Here is a 22896-nt window from a genome sequence, read left to right on the forward strand (position 1 = left end):
CAATATTATGTTATGTCAGTTGAAGTACAGCCTGATTGATTTGTGAGCATTCTTAGGATTGAAATGCACATCTCCTAACAAATGAGCCTATACATTTAACCCAATATGTTTTGATGGTATATTTTGTGATTTTAACTGCTGCATTAAATGAAGAATGCTATTTTTGATCATACAATCTGTTTCAGCTTCAAGGATATAATGAAGTGGCCAGAAAGCCCTGATCAAACTGAAATGTAATTGTTTAATTTACAGGAATAGTGAACGGTAACAGATTCCAACATGTCACCCAAGAAGCTACCATTCTACCAAAAAAGACACAAGCATTATGACCTGTCTTATCGCAATCTTGAGACAAGATACTTGCTCCAGGAATATGCAGCAAGGAGGTAAGGAGCATAACTGCTGTTCCCATATGAAAGTAATTCACATCTGCATATCTTTTGATTTATAAAACTAATCAAAGTGAATAACAGCAGCTATGGTGTCATTAGATAGGGATCTGCAATCAGTTTCTTGTTGGAACTGCTTTCTTGGGAGTGCTGAAATTGACCCCCAAAGGTGTAGCAGGCTGCAACTGAAAACTGTGGGCTACCTTGTCTTGGAAGCTTCCAAGTTTCCACTTGATTTATTTATTTATCATAATTGTAAGTTTAACCCTAACCCTGTTTCCACTGTGATTCTGAGCGGCATGCAATCTTGAAAGCAAATTAACAAGAACAGTAAAAAGAAAATGTGACACATTCAGAAACAGTAAAACCAACACTGTCTCAACTTACAGCTTTCCCACCAAGGACCCCCCACCCAAACTAACCCAAGGCCTGGGGGAATAGCCAGGTTATAAGGGCTCATTTGAATGAGGGTTCATACTGCTACACAAGAATTCATAGAATTAATTTTCAGGATTACAATACACTCATGCCAAAAGAATAATAGAAGGTATGAGCTCTGAAAAAAAAAAGAAAGGTTGTCAAGGTTTCAAAGGTTGTCAGTCTCATTCCCCCACAAGTTACTTCTGCTTTGGATGGTGGTTCAAGAGACCACAGGGCTTCAGGTCCATTGTCCCTCATGGATCCAACTCCATGCAAGCAGCACTTGTGATGTTGCAAATTTCAGGATGGAGAGTTATATGTCAGGGTACAGAATTGTGCCTGGAGCAAGCAGGACCGCAGCCTCATCAGAGACAACTGTATTATTCTAGCTGGGAATGCTTCGTTTGGAAGGAGGAATGTTCCCTTATTTGTTCTTTGAAGTTGGTTTAACACTTCAGTCAGAATGAGGCCTAAAGTAGGGAGAGGGGCAGGTGTTGTTTCAGATTCCTACAATTTGCTTATGGACTTTGAATTTTGCTGTTTCTGACTTCCTTCTTCTTCCACCTCAAAGCTCAAATTTATGATTTGCAATAATTTCACGACCAACTTAATCTCCCCCTACTTGAAAGATAGGCAAAGGCAGAGGTGAAATTTAAGAATAGGTCATGCATGCAAATTTGTCAATGGCCGGTTTTCTCTTTGCCCCAAAAGTGAGAGGAATCTTAAACTTGTTAAATGTGTTGACTTATTGTTATTGTTATTTGTTGTTATTATTACTTTGCATTTGAAGGGCTGCTTCTAGACAAGCCTACCAAACATCATGCAGACTAGGCAAAGCAACATGTATTCTTTGCGCCCCAAAGCTCCACATCACATCTGAAGAGACATTGCAGGAATCTCAGGCAAGGTAAAACTCTCTTCACCTATAATGATAAAGGTGTTCAGTGCCAAACACTTGTCTAGCGATTGGCTAAGCAGCTTTAGGAGACTGGCATATGGAGAAAAGTACACGTACCCTTGATTGAGGTGCCTAGACCTAACAAGGGCAAGTGAAAGAATAGAGGAGCAGCAGTTGGTCCGTATAAAAGAGAAAGGCAGAGAGGAGGAACTGGGGAGGACATCAAGAGAAAAAGAATGGACAGAGAGGTTTTTATTGCCAAGAGTTCCTGAAAAAGGAAGGGTGAAGTTTATATCTTGAGTTGGAATCCTCAGCTAGATCTTTGACAGCAAACTTTTCATTTCCTTCTAATGCTCATGTAGAGCGATACTTATCTCCATAGCTTCACAGACATGTAGTCTCAGGCATATCACTGAATGTGCTTTGGAACATTGTTATAAGAGCTTATGGCACTCTTGCTCTTGCTACTAAAAGCCTTCAGAAGAGAAGAAAATTAGCTTTTATCTTGAGAATTTTCAAATCCTTCTTAACTCAGGAGAAATGAATTTACTGGCAGAGCTGGCAACCTGCTAACACTTGCAGTATAGCAGGTTCTTCATTGATTTATTAGATCTAGAATACCAAAGCATTGGATGTCTTCTAAATCTCATACTTGACATGTTCCAGTGGTAGAAATAGACTAAAAACCTTGGTTAAACTTGGGTAAAACCTGGGTTAAACACAAGTCTCTCTATTCCTTGGTTTAAAACAAATGCACAAGGTTCTGGCTAAATGCTGAAACTTTGAGCAACTTCCCTTGAATATAGTTATCTCTTCATCATTGGGGGTGTTTAAGATGATCTCTCAGTTGAAGCCAAGAGATGTACACCTGTAATACATATGCTGACAACTCTATTCCTGTTTGTGTGAATGGCTGAATGCCCAGTGATATACTGTACAAAAATAGGCCAATGACCTGCTCCCAGTGTGTTATGAAAGGTAAAGTTATGGGGATATCTTCATCCTTTACCTGCAGATGAGTTGAGGATCCTCATGTTTCTGCTGCATGTTTCCTTCTGCTTTGGATGGTGGACCACAGGGTTTCAGGTGCATTGTCCCTTATGGCCCCAACTCCATGCAAGCAACACTTGTGCTGTTGCAAATTCCAGGATGGAGAGTTATATGTCAGGGTACAGAATTATCAATAGAGGTGAATATAATATATCGGTGACACATAAACCAGCAAAATCACTCCAAAATGCCCTAAGTAAACCAAAAGACCCAGTAGCCCAAGAAGAAAAAGCAGGAGTCATCTACAACATACAGTGAAAGGACTGTAACAAACACTATGTAGGACAGACAGGCAGAAGACTAGCAGAACGCATCCACAAACACCAACTAGCAGTCAGAAGACATGATGAAAATTCCTTAATCTCACACACATGGATAGACTCAACCATAGTTTTAATTGGGAAACTGTCAGCATTTTAGACCAAGCTAAATCCAAATATGCAAGAGAATTCTTGGAAGCCTGGTATTCAGACAAGGCAGCAATTAACAGACAGATAGAGATTAACAGCATCTACATACTATTCAAAAGAGACAAAAGACCAGAAAATCGCCTCACCAGCAATCAATCACCAGCAATCATCACCAGCAATCATCACCCCCCCCCCCCCTTTACCAGCACTGGCAAGGCAGGCCACAGCATATAAATAGAGAGCAAACCCCATCCCATTTTAGCACTGAAGATGTTACCTAGCCGGGTAACGAAACGTTTGCAAGAAAAGAACCAAGCTCAGAGAACCCCGAGGACTCCACAGTACAGAATTATGCCTGGAGCAAGCAGGACCACAGTCTCATCGGAGGCAACTGTATCATTCTAGCTTGGAATGTTTCATTTGGAAGGAGAAACATTCCCTTATTTATTCTTTGAAGTTGGTTTAACACTTCAATCAGAATGAGGCCTAAAGTAGGGAGAGGGGCAGGTGTTGTTTCAGATTCCTACAACTTGCTTATGGACCTTGAATTTTGCTGTTTCTGACTTCCTTCTTCTTCCACCTCAAAGCTCAAATTTATTCAGAGTGAACTTGGTAACAACTTTTGGAGGTATGTAAGAGTCAAATCTAAGGCTTTTGAAGGACAACAGACTTCAGGTTGTGTACCTCTGTTCTAAGTGATCTAGGACATATCTATCTAGACTGAAACAGCAATGGTCAAGATTAAGATCCCCGTTCAGAGTAAAACAACCTCTTAGATAATCTCCCCGTACTTGAAATGTAGGCAAAGGCAGAAGTGAAATTTAAGAATATGTCATGCATGCAAGTTTGTCAATGGCCGGTTTTCTCTTTACCCCAAAGGTGAGAGGAATCTTAAACTTGTTAAATGTGTTGCTGTTATTGTTGCTGTTGTTGTTATTATTACTACTATTATTATTTTGCATTTGAAGGGCTGCTTCTAGACAAGCCTACCAAACATCATGCAGACTAGGCAAAGCAACATGTATTCTTTGCGCCCCAAAGCTCCACACCACATCTGAAGAGATATTGCAGGAATCCCAGGCAAGGTAAAACTCTCTTCACCTATAATGATAAAGGTGTTCAGTGCCAAACACTCGTCTAGTGATTGGCTAAGCAGCTTTAGGAAACTGGCATATGGAGAAAAGTAGATGTGCCCTTGATTGAGGTGCATCTAACAATTAATTAAAATGAAATTAATTAAAATGAAATACAATTAATATGATTGAAGTCATGCATTTAGTTTCCCCCTTTCTTCAGAGTAAACTTGGTAACAACTTTTGGAGGTGTGTAGGAGTCATATCTAAGGCTTTTGAAGGACACAGGACTTCAGGTTGTGTATCACTGCTCTAAGTGATCAAGGAGCTATCTGGTTGTCCTTGACTTACAACCACAATTAGGACTGGAACTTCCACCGCTAAGCGATGTGTTTGTTAAGTGAGTTGCGCCTGATTTTACGACCTGTTTTGCCAAGGTCGTTAAATGAATCATGTGGTCATTCAGCAAATCCAGCTTCCTCCGTTAACTTAGCTTGTCAGAAGCTCCCTGGGAAGGTCGCAAATGATGATCATGTGATCCCAAGATGGTGCAACTGTCATAAATGCATGCCAGTTGCCAAGCATCCGAATTTTGATCATGTGACTGTGGGAATGCTGTGACAGACATAAGCGTGAGGACCAGTCATAAGTCACTTTTTTCAGTATTGTTGTAACTCTGAACAGTCATTAAATGAATGTAAGTCAAGGACTACCTGTGTCTAGACTGAAACAGCAATGGTCTAGATTAAGATCCCTGTTCAGAGTAAAACAGCCTCTTAGATAATCTCCCCGTACTTGAAAGATAGGCAAAGGCAGAGGTGAAATTTAAGAATACGTCATGCATGCAAGTTTGTCAATGGCCAGTTTTCTCTTTGCCCCAAAAGTGAGAGGAATCTTAAACTTGTTAAATGTGTTGCTGTTGTTGTTGTTATTATTACTATAATTATTATTTTGCATTTGAAGGGCTGCTGCTAGACAGGCCTACCAAACATCATACAGCCTAGGCAAAGTAATATGTATACTTTGTGCCCGAAAGCTCCACACCATATCTGAAGAGGCATCGCAGGAATCCCAGGCAAGGTAAAACTCTCTTCAGCTATAATGATAAAGGTGTTCAGTGCCAAACACTTGTCTAGTGACTGGCTAAGCAGCTTTAGGAGACTGGCACATGGAGAAAAGTAGATGCGCCCTTGATGGAGGTGCCGAGACCTAACAAGGGCAGGTGGAAGAATAGAGGAGCAGCAGTTGGCCCATATAAAAGAGAAAGCCTGTAGTGGTATGTGGGAAAGATCTTGGGAGACTGGACAAAGAGACGCTGCCTAGAGAATGGTCAGATAAGAGACAGCACAGCCTGCAGCTAGATAGTGGGTGAGGCAAGAGGCTCAGAAGAGACCCTCCCTAGTTTCTCGGACTGTAAAGGAGAACGGGGGGGGGGGGGGGGGGATTGTACTTTCAGACTTGCTAGATTCTGTCAATCTAGCTTTACAATAAGGTAGAATTAGCTCATCTGGTTGTGATTCCTAACTGGTTTACCCTGTGAAGCCGACCTCAATCTTGCAAGTCTGAAAGTACCATTCTCCCCTCCGTAGTCTCAGGCATATCACTGAATGTGCCTTGGAACATTATTATAAAAGCTGCTTATGGCACTCTTGCTATTGCTCCCAAAAGCCTTCAGAAGAGAAAGAAAATTAGCTTCTATCTTGAGAATTTTCAAATCCCCCTCAAAGCTCAGGAGAAGTGGATTTACTGGCAGAGCTGTCAACATGCTAACACTTGCAGCATCGTAGGTTTTTCATTAATTTATTAGATCTAGAATACTGAAGCATTGGATGTCTTCTTAATCTCATTCTTGACATGTCCCAGTGCTAGAAATAGACTTAAAACCTGGGTTAAACACAAGTCTCCCTACTCCTTGGTTTAAAACAAATGCACAAGGTTCTAGCTAAAAGCTGAAATATTGAACAACTTCCCTTGAATATAGTTATCCCTTCATCATTGGGGGCAGGGGGAGGGGTTAAGGTGATCTCTCAGTTGAAACCAAGAGATGTACTCCTGTAATATGTATGCTGGCAACTCTATTCCTGTTTGTGTGAATGGCTGTATGCCCACTGACGTACTGTACAACAAATATACCAGTGACCTGGTCCCAGTGTGTTATGAAAGGCAAAGTTATGGGGATATCTTCATCCCTTCCCTCTGCAGATGAGTTGAGGATCCTCATGTTTCCTCTTGGCAGTATTACTACTGCGATGAAGATGAATGCTGACTGTGGTTCAAATAACCAATCTATAGTTAGTGATTTTGTCTACTGCGAGGAAATAGATCCAGAATGTCAAAAATGGGCCATGATGAGCCAAAGTGACTACCATGACGGGCAAGACTTCCCTGCTTGGTTCTATGCTACCTCAGTACCAGTAGCATGGTTGTATCTCAGAAAAAAGGGAGCTGGCATTCACATCAGTGATCCCCAAAGAAGAAAGGGGATGTGGGGGGGGGGGGGCTGTGAGTGTCACTTATCTGATCATCTCACCTCACCTGACAAAAGCATATTAGCATGTCAGCCATCTATCTTTTACAGCAATTCTACCAGTACTGTATGATAGCATCAGCTCTGCAGACATGCTGCATAACTAACTATGCAATTGAAAAATGACAGTATTGAAAATATTTTCCACTTCATATCAGCCTTTTGCTCATTTAAATTCATGTTTATTTTAGAGATGATTACACACACACACATGGTATGACTTAGAAACGTCTTGGTATTTGAGAAATCTGAAATAGTATTTTTAGTACTTGAAATATCCTGCTAGTGCTTGAAGCAATTCCAAGTTATTTATGTAGGTGTCTCCATGCTCTTCTTATTGGCTTCACTTCTTTAGAGATGGACCAAGACTTCTTTCTTCCTCCCTTTATTTTGCCTGTGAGTGTAGCCAGTGACATCATGATGTGGCCAGTGACAACATGACATTAATGGGGTAACCAGCTTTGGGAGGATGTTGGAAGGCTTTAGGGGTAAAAAAGATGCACCCCCCTTTCCCCTTACATATATTTGACCCTCGTCCCAACAGGCTCATGGAATCACAAAAGAGGTGCTGGAGGACCTCTGCTTTAGAAACTGATAGTTTATTCCATTGAGAATAAGCCTATTATACAGAGATTGGTGGGCATCCTAGTCTGTTTGGTCTTACCCATATTTGCCCAAGTCTATTGCATGGTAATACTAATACATAGACATTCTCATGTATTTGCTCTACATTTGTTCTTATGTAGAGCAAAGGAGTGATAGCTAACTTAGGTGTTAGATTTGGGTGTCAAGAAGGGTGGTAGAGTGGGAGACAGGAAGAACTGTTGCCTGGAAAGTTGTTTTGTGTAAGCCCCTCTGGGAGGGCAATGAAAAACATCTTTGTTCAAAGTTGGGACGTTCCTGCTTTTTAATGAATTCCTTCCTTGTGATAGGAGACTCTCCACCAAAGAATTTGAAGATAGTCTGATGCTGTGGTTAGAGCATCATATTAAGCCTAGAGAATAGCATGTCCTTATTGGATGTTTCATTGTTTATTGTGTGAGCTTGATTGCAGTTTTACCAATCACAAGGAATTTTGGTGAGGATCAAATGGGATGTACGTTGATGCATCTTTGAGGAAAGGTACAACCTACCTGTACTTAGAGTTTGCAAAGTTCTCAGTCACTTGTGCAAAGCTTCTACAGAATGCAGCTTTTCCAACACTGCCAATAAGATAACTTTCATAACTTTCCTTGGCCTGCTGCAGCCTTTCAGTAACAGTATGATCACTTTGATGCTGGGTGAAATCTAACTAGTTTTCCCTCTGATCTTGCAGGAGTCAGGAGCAAACATCTCAGCACTGGAGTGAGCAGAGGAGGATCCGGTATGTTAAGAGTTTGGCTGCTTTGGAGGAAGAGCTTCATATAGCCAGACACCATGCCAGAGAACAATTGGATAAAGTCGACATTCAGAGGATGGTACTGTATTGCTGCCATTCCCTTCCTATTAGTGGGAAATAATCTCCATCAGTTACTTGTTTTCCTATCAGAACAGCTGAATACCAGGGTTCATAACCCACATTAAACCATCATTTATTTGAATCATGATTTGTTGAATAAGTCACGGGGGCTGGATCGCCATGTTGTACTGTATTCCATGATTTACAAACCATGGCTGATAGCATAATGTAAGGCCAAATGAAAGAAGCCAACCACGTTATCACAGCAGTTGAGGTTGGCCCGAAGTCATACCTGTCATTCAGGACTTTGGTTAACTGATGCCATTGCTTGCTTCTGTCTAGAGAGTATTCTTATCCAGTCTCTATAGGGTCTGAAGGTTTTAAATACAGTTTTTAAAGTTCTAATTATTTATTTAGTGATAACTTGGATTAAATTAACCAATTTCAGTTAATAAAAAAAAAATCTGAGTGATGTCCTCAGGGATTATTAAAAAAACATGAACGTGTGCGCTATCGCTTTTATAAATGTTAAAAAATGCAATAAAATTATAGCTTAGCATAATGTATGAACCCAAGGGCTCTTTCCCACTTTGGGTTATTGAATTATTTTCCCACAATTACTTTACAGGTAGAGGAAAGAATGGCTTTGGAAAGGTATGAGGTTGAAGACAGCATTAGCCGAGCTCCAGAATTTTTAGTGCGGCTCAGGACTCATACTGTATGGGAAAAGATGCCTGTCAGGCTCTATTGTACAGTCCAAGGATTTCCCACCCCTCTTGTACAATGGTAAGCCTTTGACTCTTTCCAGGAATCTCAAGATGGTGCTAAGTGTTATTCATGTAATAACCCAGCTATTAAATGTCACTTTTCTATTAGCTATGTTTAAGAACCCTTTATAATCCTCAAAGACATTCTGGAGAAACACCGTTGCCTTGACACAGAAGTTTCCGACTTTATACTGAAGAAATAGATTGGACCCTTCAGAACTTGAAACTGGTTGACTACTGAAATGTTTATTTAGAAAAGATCATGGGGGAAAGTGCTATATGCACTTCTGAACTGAGTTTAATAACTCTTCAATCAGTTGCTAAATTCCAATTGACTTTAATAGTGCTTCTTCATTAGCAGATGAAAATATAAAAGCTAGAAACTCAACAGAGAAAATGACACTCAACTGAAACTAGTGGGTGTATGCAGCAAGAATCTACTCTAAATCTAACCTCAGGGTACCTCTATGCATGCCCTTTGCACTGCTCCCAATGAAATTCCACAATGTCATCCATGTTTGGCAGCTGATCTAATTTATTTCTGGCTCAGCTGAGAGTACTGCAAAGCTAGTTTGGGTTTTGAGATGCTGTGGCTCTGGGAAGTTATGGGTGAGCTGTTTCCCAATTTATGGAAATGTTAGTTCCATCCCACCTCTGGTTCCTGGGCTACAGTTTTACTAGCAGGTCTTTCAAGACAGAAGTTCTTGAATGGCTTTTCAACTTTCCACCTCCTCTTGTGGAGATGCCATAATATATTTTTCTTTCTGAATAATGGATCAAATCCCAAGATTTTGCCAAATCTTGCAGTCTCACCCTTCTTGCCCTAACTCTTCAAGATTTCATGTAAAAACTCCAAATCTCACAAGATTTGGCAATTAGAGGTATTAGCCAATTTGTTTTTTAAAAGATACTTTATTTAATGTGGGATTTTGACAAACCCCATTTGTGCCCCAGTGCCTGTTGACTCCTGTCTTATATGTGTGATGGAAGGCATGCACAGGGAAGGTTCTAGAATGGAGCTTCAAGGTTGCCAGGAGGGGGGAGAGACATTCCAGGGGAAGCACCTCCTCAGTCCTTACCCGGAGTGTGGGAAAGCCAAGAGAATGAGACTGGCCCCTCCCTAGGGGCCTCGTGGTTATAGTAACTGTTGTGGTGGTGTAGATTTAGTCTGACAAGATTTTGTCTATTAGCTGTAAGCTAATAAAGGAACCAAACTGTTCTGGACTGTCTCGCTGTTGTTCTTGGGCTTAACCTGACAATATGGTAGTCTTTCAGATGACACATTGCATGGTGGGGAATATGAGGGTTAATGCTCATGCAGTGAGCAATGGACATGGGTGCCAAGAATGATAATAAACCTTGAAAAGCAGTAGAAATTTACATCATTTTAGATACTGGAACACTACCCCACTCATGAAACAGAGGAGAAAGTGGTCAAAAGCTCATGTTCCCTAGGACTGTCAATATGACTAGTTGGGTGATCTTCTCTAGCAATACCTTTAACAACTGCACAGAAGAAGAAAAGCTTCCAGGTCATCTGATCTCTCAAAATCTGTCTAAATATTAACAGAATCTGGATCTTGTTCTCCAGCCTGTCTAGCTCAGTCTTTTCCAACCTGGTACACTTCCAAAGTGCATTGAACACCACTCCTGGAATTCCCAATTTGCAGGGGGTGTTGCCTGAGCTGCCTGAAGGGCATCAGGTTGGGGATGGCTGAGCTGATGATTCTGGATGGGCTGAGCTGGGAGAACCCAGCTAAATGAAAAGACAGAAACTGATATTCAAGACTATCACTTCACATTTTAGCAAATATCAACCATGGGGAATATTAAGAATTTGGACTGGGACCTTGATTATGGGGAAAAAAGGCCAACACTCTTCTTTGGTGTTGCTGTTGCTTGGATTGAAGATGAATACATGTACAGCCTTCCACAGTTCTGAGCAAAACAACATGTATAGAAATATATACCATTTCTGCAATAGTTTTCTAATATCACTTCTATTTATGCTGATGGTCATTAAAAATGAAGCCAACAGCTGGTGCCCTTCTTGTCTATGTTCTGACTGCCATCAATTTTGCCTTATTTATGTTGCAATTTGATTTCCAGTACAAGCTGTGGTTTTTTTGGTTTTTTTTTTTTTTTTGCTTCTCAGGTACAAAAACCACCAACTGATTACTCCTGCAAGCGACCTTGGAAAGTACACAGTCGAAAGCAAATATGGAGTGCATATGTTGGAAATAAACAGGTACATGTCTGTGTTGGAGCCATGATTAAGGCAATTCGATACTTGTATATTCAAAAAATCAATCCCATGAAAATCCATAGGACTTATGGCCAGTTAAGGGTATGGGAGTTCAGCCTACAGTTGATTACAACCTGAATGCTTATTGTGTTTTTGGGTTCTTTTGTGGATTCAAAACATATACAGGAGCTGTGTAAGTTAACTTTTTGGCCACTGGCAGCTACCCAAGTCTAGCATCCAAATGTTTGTCACCCATGAAAAAGGTGTCCTAAGCAAGGGGGATCCTGGCTGGGCCAGCTCTACCCCCCTCCCCCCCAACTGTGCAGGATTAACTCTCTACAGAGAGTTTCTCAAATTTGGCAACTTTAAGACATGTGGACTTCAACTCCCAGAACTCCCCAGCCAGCCATGTATTGAAGTCCACACATCTTAAAATTGCCAAGTTTGAGAAACACTGCTCTGCAGGTATGCTTCCCCAGGTAAGTTCTGGAAAAAGAAAAAGGCCTTCATTTGGCTGACTGGAGGAGAGTGGGAACTCTTCCTTCACACCTTTAGCAACTTTTGGGATGAGAAGGATCGCTGCCGAGAGGCAAAAATATGCCTACAACTTCACAATGCTGACTGCACCAACACATAATCATACAGTTTACTCCATTACACAATCCATTAAGCCAAATATTTACATTCACTTTTGTGAGCCTTTAATTTTTTTGTTTCCCCAAGAATCCTTGGTGAGTCCAGCAAACCTAGACAAGGAGGAAACCCTCCTGTGGTCCTCTGTCTGTTAAAGGACCAGCTGCATTTTGCATTAGAGTAGTTATACAGCTTTGCTCCCCCCTCCCCTGGTGCGTGCACACATTTGTGCATATGTGTGCATGCTAGTTAATAGCATTCATTTTCACCTCAGATTTTCATCAGGAAGTGCCATGATTTCTCTTGCACTTTCTATTCTGTCTTTCTTTTTCTTTTTCTTTCTGAGTTTAGTTTGTATGGTCTTTTATTATTGTTTTTAAAAATGTTCATTTAATTTTTTTTTTTAAAAAGGAAATGCCATGTCCAGAGAGAAGACATTTAATTCTTCCAGTGCAAATCCCATGAAAATACACCCCTCTTTCCCATAGCAGAAACCCCAAGGAGAGAGGAATGGGTTTCACTAGAGCCTAAGGAAGCTTTTCTTTCCATGGGGACCATTGACGGTCTGGGAGAGCAGTATTGGAGGGGATTGCGGTTGGAAGAGTTTGACCCATTCTCACTTGCTGTGCATTATGGTCCTGATGAAAATTGCCCTCCCTTTGGCCCATTATTATATCCAAATCCAGTTGTTGCAGCATGCTGCACATTTAATGGAGTGTCATTCATCCCTGAATCTTTGCCACAAGCAAGCTGGGGATGAAATTTGGATGCTCCACAGAGAAGAAATCAGATCATGGATGTGACATTTCATCTCCTTTGGCCATTGTTTATTAACTATTATAAATCAAGATCACTGAAATTAGCTGCCATCCAAATCAGAAGGATATGATTTAGTTGAATCCAGATGAATTGTCCCTTCATATGGCTCTTTTCCTTTTATGCAAAGTTGTTTGGTAGGCTATACCAAATGTCCCTGTTCCCCCCACGACCCATCTATATAATAGATAGTTATTAAATATCTAAATAACTATTAGATATTTTCGGGATATCTAACAGTTAGGATTATCTATCTATTTCAGTATTCTTCTCAGCTGTTCATGCCACTGAGCTGAGTTTCAAGTCATCTGATATGTGGCCACTTAAAGCCGCTGAGGAGTTTCTTGGCTCCCATCTTCACAGCTCTCTGAAGCTGATGCCGAGAAAACCTTTCCTTCTGATGTGAGTGTGACATTCATTCCTAGGAACGTCCAAGTGCTGCCTGGCTCCAATGGAAACATTCTTTAGGAGCCAAAGCAATGGCATCGTCTCAGCATTTGAAAGTTGCAAATGGGTGCCTTTTTATCTGCCCATTTGGCTGCCTCAGGGGACTTTTACATCTGCTCCAAAATCTAAAGCTTTTAAATTTTTTGCTGGTCAATCTGATACTCTCTCTCTCTCTCTCTAAATATTGCATCTTATTTGATTTTTCTGTACTTTCTTCTTGAATATAAGCAAGACAGAATGGCTTTTACCTGTCATTCACAACTCTTAATTCTTCCTTGTTTCTACACAATACACACTATGCATACATATTCCAGGACAGCTTCTTATGCTCTGGTTTATAAAACTCTGACATCCATCAATTTCATCCTGCATCTCATTATATGGTTGCTCTTGAGAATGGAAGATACTTGCCAGAGATGACATACACTAATAGGTGCATTTGCTTATGTGTAGCTGGGAGAGTTGCTTGCCTGATTATAATTGGGTAGCTGCCATAAAAAGGAAAAAGCAAAACCATTTTCCAGCTCTCTCTCTCTCTTTCTCCCTCTCTCTCTGTAATAAAATGAGTGGCCATGGAGCCTAACAGTCACCAAGGAGGGTGTCAATAGGCACGTTGTCGTTGAACCATCTAGTCCGATCCTTGCACTAACTGTATTTATTGAATGACAGAAGGGCACATTTAAAGTTTTCACTAGTTAGATTCTATTCAGTCATGAAATTCAGCTATACTCTCACATGGATAATCTGGTTTAATGTCTCCCTCCCTCCCTTGTTGAAAAATTCACTGCAAATGGAGTAAATATAACACAAGGGAGCCCCAGGCTCAGATTTGGATTAATTACTAGCTATGTTGAGGTTCCTTGACAAGAAAAGCAAGATTTTTTAAAAAAGAAATCCTTTTAATTCAAACTTTATCCCTCACTGCTTTTTTAATAGTGATCATATCATGTATTTTTGTAACATAACACAATTTTCTGGTGTTTTATGACTACTAATGGGACTGATTGCAGTGCACAAGTGATGATTTGCCTCTAGGAGGAGCTATAATCCTTAGATATACTTAAAGTGAGTCATAAATGAGTTATCAAAATGAAATGAATATGCCACATCTGAGTGGTGTCATAGTGCCTAAATCCTCTGACTATAGGTCTTTCCTCATGTTCTTTTTTTTGTCTTCTTTCTCCTCTTTCAGTCCTTCTTCTCATGTAAAATAGGGCTATTAGAGGCCTGTCTCTTTTCCAGAAAATAACCTTGCCTGCACTATAAAATCTCCAGCTCTGTTGCAGTTGTTGTCCAGGCTTCTATGTCCGTTCTTGTCCATCAAATCATTTTGTGTAGCATCATGGTCAAGTGTGAAAGCAATATTATATTCCTTTTACTCGACGTTCTCAAGAGTTCTCTCCCCCGCTCCAGTTGATCTTTGGAGAGGAAAGCTGACGCTTAAACTTTCAGTCAAAGGCATGGAAACTTTAAAGAGACACCCACAAAGAACACTGCTATTACCTGGCAAACGGTTTATTAAAGTAACCAGATTTTATATAAAAGCATGCAGCCACATCTTCTCATTTATATAATTAGAACAGTCAGAGATTTTAAAAAGTTTCTTTGCAGGAGATTAGTGGCTTGGAGGTTGAGTGAAAATAGAATTCTAATATGAATCCCTAACAGGTTTTGATACTGCTTGGACCCATATTTTACATCATCCTTACCAAGTCATTGGTTGCAGTGGAAAATCTTGATTCTGATATCAGACTTTAGGGCATTGGCTGAAAAACACTTGGCTTCTTGGATAGACCTCGAGAGGATTCCTCGTGAAACTCCATCCAGCCATTCATTTGCCTGGAAAGTCAAAGATGGTAGCAAAAAACACTTCATGTTCTTGCCAAGATGCTTAGCTATTAACTATCCTATGATACTCATTTAACAAAGATCAGATTTTCACTTGTTCTCTTTGTGCTGATATTTCTGGAGGCCATCTTGCATTCTCATCAAAATGTTCTTATCTGTACTTACAAAGTTATTTTAAGTTGCTGGGTTGGTGCAAAAACTGCATTAACTTACTGGCAGAGAAATAATAGCTTGACCTACAGCTGATCCAGGCCTGATCAAAGGTGGCTTGAACCCGTGGCCTCTCATCTTTGAAGAGAGACTGACACAGGAAGGAGAGGGAGAGTGATGGAAGCGACTGCATGGCTAATTTGTAACTTACTTTTATTTAACAGAAAGAGCAAGGGGAGATGATGGGAAAGAGGGAGGACAGACCTAAATTACTCTTACAAAGAAAAAAAAACAATACAAAAGAAAATGTAGTTCTCATTGCACAGGTTTTTCCATTATTGTTCAACAAGTGATGTGTAGCGTTTTCCTTTCCCTCAGTTTGATGAAAGCCTGTTCTAGCAGTAAACTGAATCTCAGTTATGGAAGTATCTTAATAAAATGTGGAGGAAAACAACCACCTCTAGGAAACCAGCACAGCCTGAACCACTAAGCACTCAATTGTCTCTCCAGGTGCTTGACAATTGTCCCTCCCTTACACAGGCAACAGAAAGAGTCTGTTGAGTCCATAGTGGGTCTGCCTGGTAGTCAAATCGTGCTGGCCTTCTAGATTAACATGTGTATCAGCATTTGAAGGGAAACATCAATCATTTTGTTTTATACAATGAATCTTTTGTTCTTTTGGCTGTTTAGGGCTCACTATGATGACACTGCTACCTATACTGCAGTGGCAACAAACAGACATGGACAAGCCTCAACCAATGCTGCTGTGATTGTGAAAAGTGAGTAAAGCCACATGACCACTTGAAACAGATACACACGTGGGGATACTTAAAAGGCTTGGATCACAATGTTGTTGCTTTCTTCTAGGATACAGAGGAGATGAAGAACCATATCCTGTTGGAATATTTCCCTGTCGCTGTAAGTTCTTCTTGTGGTTTGAAGCAACTCTAGACCTGTCATAAGCCTCAATGATGTTTTTCCCCCTAGAATCCTAATAAAAGGCTACTATAGTATTTTGCTATTAGGCTTAATTTAAGGTGTTAGTTTTGACCCAGAAACTTAGGCCAGTGGATCAGGAGCACTTGACCTGTAATTAGCTTGCACTCCCTTTTCAGTTTAATGAGAGCCTCTCTCCAGGATAGGTACCCATCCTAAATAATGTCTGTAAGGATTAAGGGCAGGGACCTCTTATCATCTTGACTTAATTTTTTACACTAAACTTGTTCCCAATTCTGAAAGAGTGTCTTGTGAAATTCCATTTCCAAAGTAGCTTTCCTTTTAAGCTCCAAAGAGCAAGTCTTGCATTTAATTAAAAAACAAACATACTGTCCTTAGAATCTATCTGTCTGTCTGTCTATCGATCTATCCATCCACCCATTCATCCACACAGAGAGAGTCTAGAGATTCTAATATTTATCTATAGCTATTGTGATATTACTTCAAAATGAAAACAAAACTACTGAGTGCTGGAAAAGCTGATGAAGATAATGTCTAAAATGCATTTTAGTCTCTGGATTCAGACTTGGAAAAGAGGGATGGCATTTTTACACACCAATATTTTAAAAATGGCTAAATCATATTAGACACATGTAAAACTTCTAGTTTCCTGAGTTCATTGCTCTAAGCCAGGCTTTGAAACTGCAAACATATCTGACATAGTCTGCAGAGGGACACAGAAAGCTGCTTTTCTTCTGGCCAGACAGGTAAAGATGTTTTCCTACTTCTCAGAAGCATATAGGAGAGCGGCTTCCGGTGGAGGACAAGATGGCGGAAGGTCCCTCCGGCTGAAGTTCCTCTGAAGCTGGAGTGTTAAACGTGGTTAATTTGGTGTCTCGGGATTGTTTTCCGAGACACGAAGCATTCTCCAGGCAAGGGAAAGCTATCGAATCGTGTCACGTGTCTTCCAGACAGCTATAGCTTATCGATCGAACGCGGGTCGCGAACGAACGGTGAGCAATCAGCTGGGAAGCGGGCGGATCAGCTTGTCGGCACCGCGTTTAAAGCTTCTTAAAGAGACACTACTTCCGACCACCCCACCTCTAAAATCACTTTTGTTGTAAGTTATTTAAAGAATTTAAAGAGGCTATCTCCACTACAGAAATATTTCTTCTCTTGGTTGGACTTTCATTATTTTCTGGGACTTTTAAAGTGCGTTGTACTGGATTTGAAGGACTGAAATAACAGCATGCAATCTGGAAGTTTTAATGTTTTTAAAGAAGTTTTCTATGCTTTTAGGAGACTACTTTTATCTATATTTTACTTTTGCTTTTAAAAAGGAAGAATTTTATGTAAGTTTTTCTTTTTCTCTCTTTTTTTCTTTGTGTAATTGAGAGAGATTTACTCTTAAGCTGTGGGAAAGTTTTGGTTTGGTGATTTTCACAAGTTATGATTGGCTGCAGATTCGATCCTCTTTTGTTTTGTTGCCAGTTTGTGAGAAAGCAAAATTTGCCAATTTTTCTAAGCTGGGATTGGCTGCTGATTTGGCCCCCCCTCATCCTGCTGTTTGTTGTGGCTATCCAGTTGCGTTTGCATTTGGGAACTATCATGTTTGGCCACAAGAGGGAGCAGAAACAGTAAATTGGACACTATCTAAAGGAAGAAACAGCTTTCCTTTTTTCCTTTCTTTAATTTTTAACTAAGGGTGGAAAGAAGAAGAAATAGAAATAATGGCCACCAAAAAGCATATAAGGCATGGATTTGGTGAACTGATAAAAAGCTTGATCTAAAACTGGACAAAATCAAAAAGGAATTGGAAGAAGGAAATAAAAAAGTTAATGACACAGTTAACTTGTTGGAAAGTGAGAGGGACAAAGAGTTGGATAAAGTTGTACCACTGGAATTGAGAGATAAAGAACTTTGTTTAAGGTCTAGGGAAATTTTTGAGATTAAAGGAGAAAATTTAATAAATATGATGGATGAAATAGAGAAAAGTCTTTGTATAAATTCTAAGTATGCAACTGTATATGTTAAATCAAGAGATGTGTTGGTTTTTCAAGTACACTTTGGTTTTAAATTTAATACTGAAAATGTGGATATAATTAGGCCAAAAGAAATATCAGTAAGGGTTTCAAGGAAGGGAAAGGATTGTGCTGTTTTGATAGATACTTTGAAAAAGAATAAGAAAAAGAATTTCTTTTGTTGGGAAAAAATAGAAGGGATAGGGTGAATTAAATTTTAAAATAAAAGAATAGTTAGAGTTAGAAGGCTTTGTATCTTAGTGATCTACTCATATGCAACTGTTTAAATGTTTTTGTATAAATGATGAATATGTTATTGTTAAAATGTATAAGATGTTGTTATAGATGAATCTGGAAGATGAACAGGCCAAGAAAGATGGAAGGTCCCACAAATACCTACAGCAGAAGAATGGATTATCTAATGGACTTGGTTTAAATGGCAATATTAATAGTATTAATAAGAGATAATATTGTTTTTTAAATTCATCTCCTTATGGCAACCTTTCTTAGATTACATGCTTGTGGGGGGAAAAAACAAAAGTGTTGATTGTAGGTTTTAATAATTAAGTGGTTTGTGTTGATAGAAATAATGTGAATTTGGATTAACTAGTGGTAAGAGATTAATTTTTTTTTTAACTTGTATTTATATCTGTATGGGAGATAGTCAGAAGTCGCTTTCCATTCTATTCTATTCTATCTATCTTCACTATTTTAGTTTTTGTCTTTTTTCTTTTAGTTCTATTTTCTATCTTTACTGTATTCTCTTGTTTGTTTTTAATTGTATTCTTAATATAATATAATAAAGTTCTTATTAAAAAAAAACATATAGGAGAGCTTGGCTCCTAATGTTAACCTAACTAGACTATTGAACCCAAAGGCTGGAAATAGGAAACAAACAAGAAGGAAAAAAAAATGACTACCTACTGCTCTAGCTCAGGCACAGAATAAAAATGTCCTTTCAAAAATTCTTGAAAGAAAGACGATAAAAAAAAAAAGGGTCTCTTTGAAGTGTTTCACTTAATCCCATCTTTGCCACAATGTAGCAGAACATGGCCAGGTGTACAGGGTGGAAGGCTGGAAGTATTAAACTCCCTCCTACATCAGCTATCTAGGTATTCATGAGCCCTACTCTTTGTTCGTGGCTTGATAATTCCTGCTGCTATCACTGATTTTCCATGGTGTGTCTGGTCTGGTGTCTTCCTTCTGACCCTGGAATTAAGACTCTCACATCTAGTGCTGCCTTTCTGCCAATAAAAAGGTGAATGAATGAATGAATGAATGAATGAATGAATGAATGAATGAATGAAAATAACTTCTATAATGCAACCTCCTGGCTATGTAACTTAGAGGTGTATTACTCCTTCGTTAGGAGATATACCAATCTCACAAGAGATAAAGTAAATAAAATATTATTGTTTAAAAAGAAGAGGTAAAATATCAAAACACATTTGACGTTAACTGTTCAAAACACACAATTCTAGCAGTGTAGAAGATTAATTACAGAACTATTCAGATTATAGAAAAACAGCAATGTGTTTAAAATAAAATTTGCAAAAGAAAATTAAATGCTTCTGGCAAACCACAAGTCTAATACACTGGTCTAGTACAAATAACTTGTTAGTGCTCCAAAGCCACCATTAAAAAAAGCAAAAGATGGGGCAGAAAATGCCAAATTAATGTTATAGAACACAAGAGATTTAAAGGAAACCCACATTCTTAATGTGTGCAGAGAAATGGAAACAATTTATACCATACCGAAGAAAAAAAATCCTACTAGATTTTGAAACTATTTTTTCCTGAAATAATACTACCTGAAGCATCTATTCTTCTACTTTGCTTTTTCTGCACGTTCAGCTTCCTGATGATTCCCATAAGTTAATTCTGAGCTTTCTGTTTCTCTTTGCTGCCATCTAATGGTAATCCAGTTTTTGCAGCCCAGATCTGGTGTGTCTATTTTCCTCTTTTCATACTTAAAAAAACAACTTTATTTTAAATACACATATGAACATAGGCAAATACATTATAGCAGAAACAGCTTGATAGCTATATCTACTCTCTAACATGTGGACAAGCATACTATTTATAATAACTATAGCAGAGAGATACTGAAAGATAGAGATTGGGGAAATTATAATATTGATTATGGATCTAAAATACTTAAAAAGCCTCAAACTAGTCAAGAAGATAAGAACACTGTTGTATAAAATAGGTACTGGATATTATATCCAAAAGAGATTCTAGCACAACAGGTTGTCACTGCAGAAATTAAATTGAGGATAAATTATTATTAAATTACTGCAGGACCACATGCAATTCAGCAGGTAAAAAGTCTCTAAATGGTAATAAAACCATCAGAGACATTGGTCACAAAATCCAACTTGGCAGGCATCATATTTAGGACTAAATTTGGTGTGAGACACCGAAAGTGGGAAAAAGGAGCCTACCTCATACCATGTATAGGACCAAGATTTTTATTCAACAAGCACTTTTCAGGGTTGTTAACCCTTCTTTTTGAATGAACAAGATAAATGGATCATTTTCCTCATGAGGCAACAAGATAATTTAAGAAAAGAAAATGGGTAATTTTAGTCCTGGGAAAAGGACTAAAGTACACTAGAGATCCTGACCTAGTGCTAGATCAGGATGTATGATCTTGATTCCTCTTTTCATACTTTTATAAAAAGAGGAAGAGAGTGGTCAGAGCAATTCCCAGAGAAACCGCCAAGCCCTTGGAGGGCTCCGCGTATTCCTGTGGCAGTGAAGTATTAGTGGCGTATCAGCAGAGGAGGAGGTGGTCCTAGCAGCAGCAGCTGTTCTCTCACATGCTCTTTTTTCTGCACCACATTTCTGCCACAGGTCCTTTTGGGATCATCGTTTGGGCAACCATAGGAGATGCAAAAATTCAGATGACCAATACACACAGCAGCAAAAAGATTTAAAGAGTTCAACTCCTTGCTGCCCTCTAGTGCCATCTGGATATTTGCAGTCCAGCTACAATAGTACCAAGCCCATGCAATCTGGTTGTGGAAGGCTTGAGACAATGAGCCGTCTGCTAGGGGGAATCTGGCAAACTCCATATGTCTGTGGATGTAAGGCAGCTGCCTTCACTGCCTTCACTATACTTATGCCACTGGCTTTGTTGTCCCACTTGGAGGAGGAGGAGGAGGTGGAGGAGGAGGAGGAGGAGGAGGAGGAGGAAGAAGAAGAATAGTAGTCTGATTTCAGCTTTATAGCCAGTGCATAAATATCCACTCTCATTGTTTCACTTCAAGGCACTTAAACATATCAAAGCACCTAAATAATTTCTAAGGTTTATCCCAACAATTGTCTTTTCAGCTAACTCATTCTTGTGTTCCTTCCAGTGCCACTGCCAGAAGACCTCTGTCTCACCCATTTTGATGTTCAGTTTTTGGAGAGGTTTGGAGTCACCTTTGGTGTGGAGGGGGAAACACTTACTTTGAGATGTAACCTCTTGGTCACACCAGAACTGAAGCATCTCCAGCCTCGGGTTGAATGGTACAGAGATGGTAAGACCTTTTTTTATTAATATGATTTGCAGGGCTTCCTTTACATTTGTTCTGAATTTTCCAAGAGGAAAATTCATGCCAACTTTTCATGAGCTCTGCATCCCAATAGTGATAGTATTAGACCAGAAGGCCAATAAGAAAGACCTTATTAATAAGAATTCATTGTGTATTTTTGTTTTTCTTTTGGAAAAAAGCAGCCCCCCTCCAATTTAAATAAGCTGACATCTTAACTTCATTTTTAGCAGGAGTGGACAAACTCTGAGGAAGTGGCAACATTTCAAAGTGGTAAAACTGTTGGACCTATGACATTCTATCTTAAGTCATAGAAACTCATTATGGGACTTTGGGCAAATCACTGCCTCACAGCCCAACCCACCTAATGGGGTTATGATGGTGAAAAAAATTGTACTTCACTTTGAGCTCTTTAAGGAAAGTTCAGTATAAATCTAATCAAATCAATCCGTTACTTGTCAGTAAAGGGTAGATTCCACAAAAAGTAGCCACAGGTAAAAGACTTGTTAGTATGGTAAGGCTGACTCAGTCACAAAACATTTATTTATCAGAAGACAGACTAAGGAGGTTGCTCCCACTTTTCCCTTTAGCTTGACAGGATATTCTTCACCATCCCATCTTACTCTTGTCTTCTTTTCTGAGCAGGTGGGGACACTTCCCCAGAAATCACTGGGTTGCAACCCCCCACTCATTTTATTTTCTAGAAATATCTGTGACATCTAGGTGGGACCCAGAGATATTCCTGGAAATAACAATGATGCTGGAAGCTAACATGTCAACTTCTCATTTAATTTTTGTTTTTAATTTAAACAATAATCTAAAAGAGAGATCTTGGAGGAACCAAAGGAGGTTTTCTCTAGACTTATTGTTATCCTGGTGCCAACGCTGATTGGCAAAAAACCAAATGAAAGATCTGATTTCCTAGTAAAGTAAATATTTCCCTTTGTATTGAACTTGCACCAAGCAGTATTGCGTCTTGTAAATATTCATACTTTGTTAACCTTTGTTAGAATAAATACAATGAATCAGACAACATTGTTAAAACACAAGAAACAGAAAAACCTTGGCAAGTGATCAGTGCTAGGCCTAATTATTCCAGATTGTCTCCTGTGATTCCTTTCCCATCCCTTACTACTTTTAAGGAGGGAAATCCTGAGCCTTAACCTGGGAACTTTTTTTTGTGTAAAATGTGGTATTTCAATGAGGTGGACTGAATGAAGCTCAGAACCTTGGCAAAGTGAAGTGGTTTAATAAAAATTAATATAAAATGAATGAATGGCAATAACTGT

The 22896-nt window shown here is 39.3% G+C and overlaps 1 protein-coding gene across 1 annotated transcript in view; it reads left to right on the plus strand.

Moving 5' to 3' along the window:
- Positions 1–279: 279 nt before the first annotated feature.
- MYOM2 (myomesin 2) overlaps positions 280–22896 on the plus strand; it is a 72923-nt gene continuing 50306 nt past the window's right edge. Inside the window, exons 1-8 of the mRNA XM_088150226.1 lie at positions 280–386; positions 5204–5320; positions 8083–8224; positions 8834–8991; positions 11128–11220; positions 15802–15890; positions 15979–16029; positions 21431–21595. Coding sequence (XP_088006352.1) covers positions 280–386; positions 5204–5320; positions 8083–8224; positions 8834–8991; positions 11128–11220; positions 15802–15890; positions 15979–16029; positions 21431–21595 — 922 coding nt within the window. The remainder of the gene's footprint in view (positions 387–5203; positions 5321–8082; positions 8225–8833; positions 8992–11127; positions 11221–15801; positions 15891–15978; positions 16030–21430; positions 21596–22896) is intronic.

Source organism: Python bivittatus, unplaced genomic scaffold, assembly GCF_059951505.1.
Source record: "Python bivittatus isolate LINGU-HERP-01145 unplaced genomic scaffold, Pbiv_v1 ctg000020_np1212, whole genome shotgun sequence".
NCBI classification, from domain to species: Eukaryota; Metazoa; Chordata; class Lepidosauria; order Squamata; family Pythonidae; genus Python; species Python bivittatus.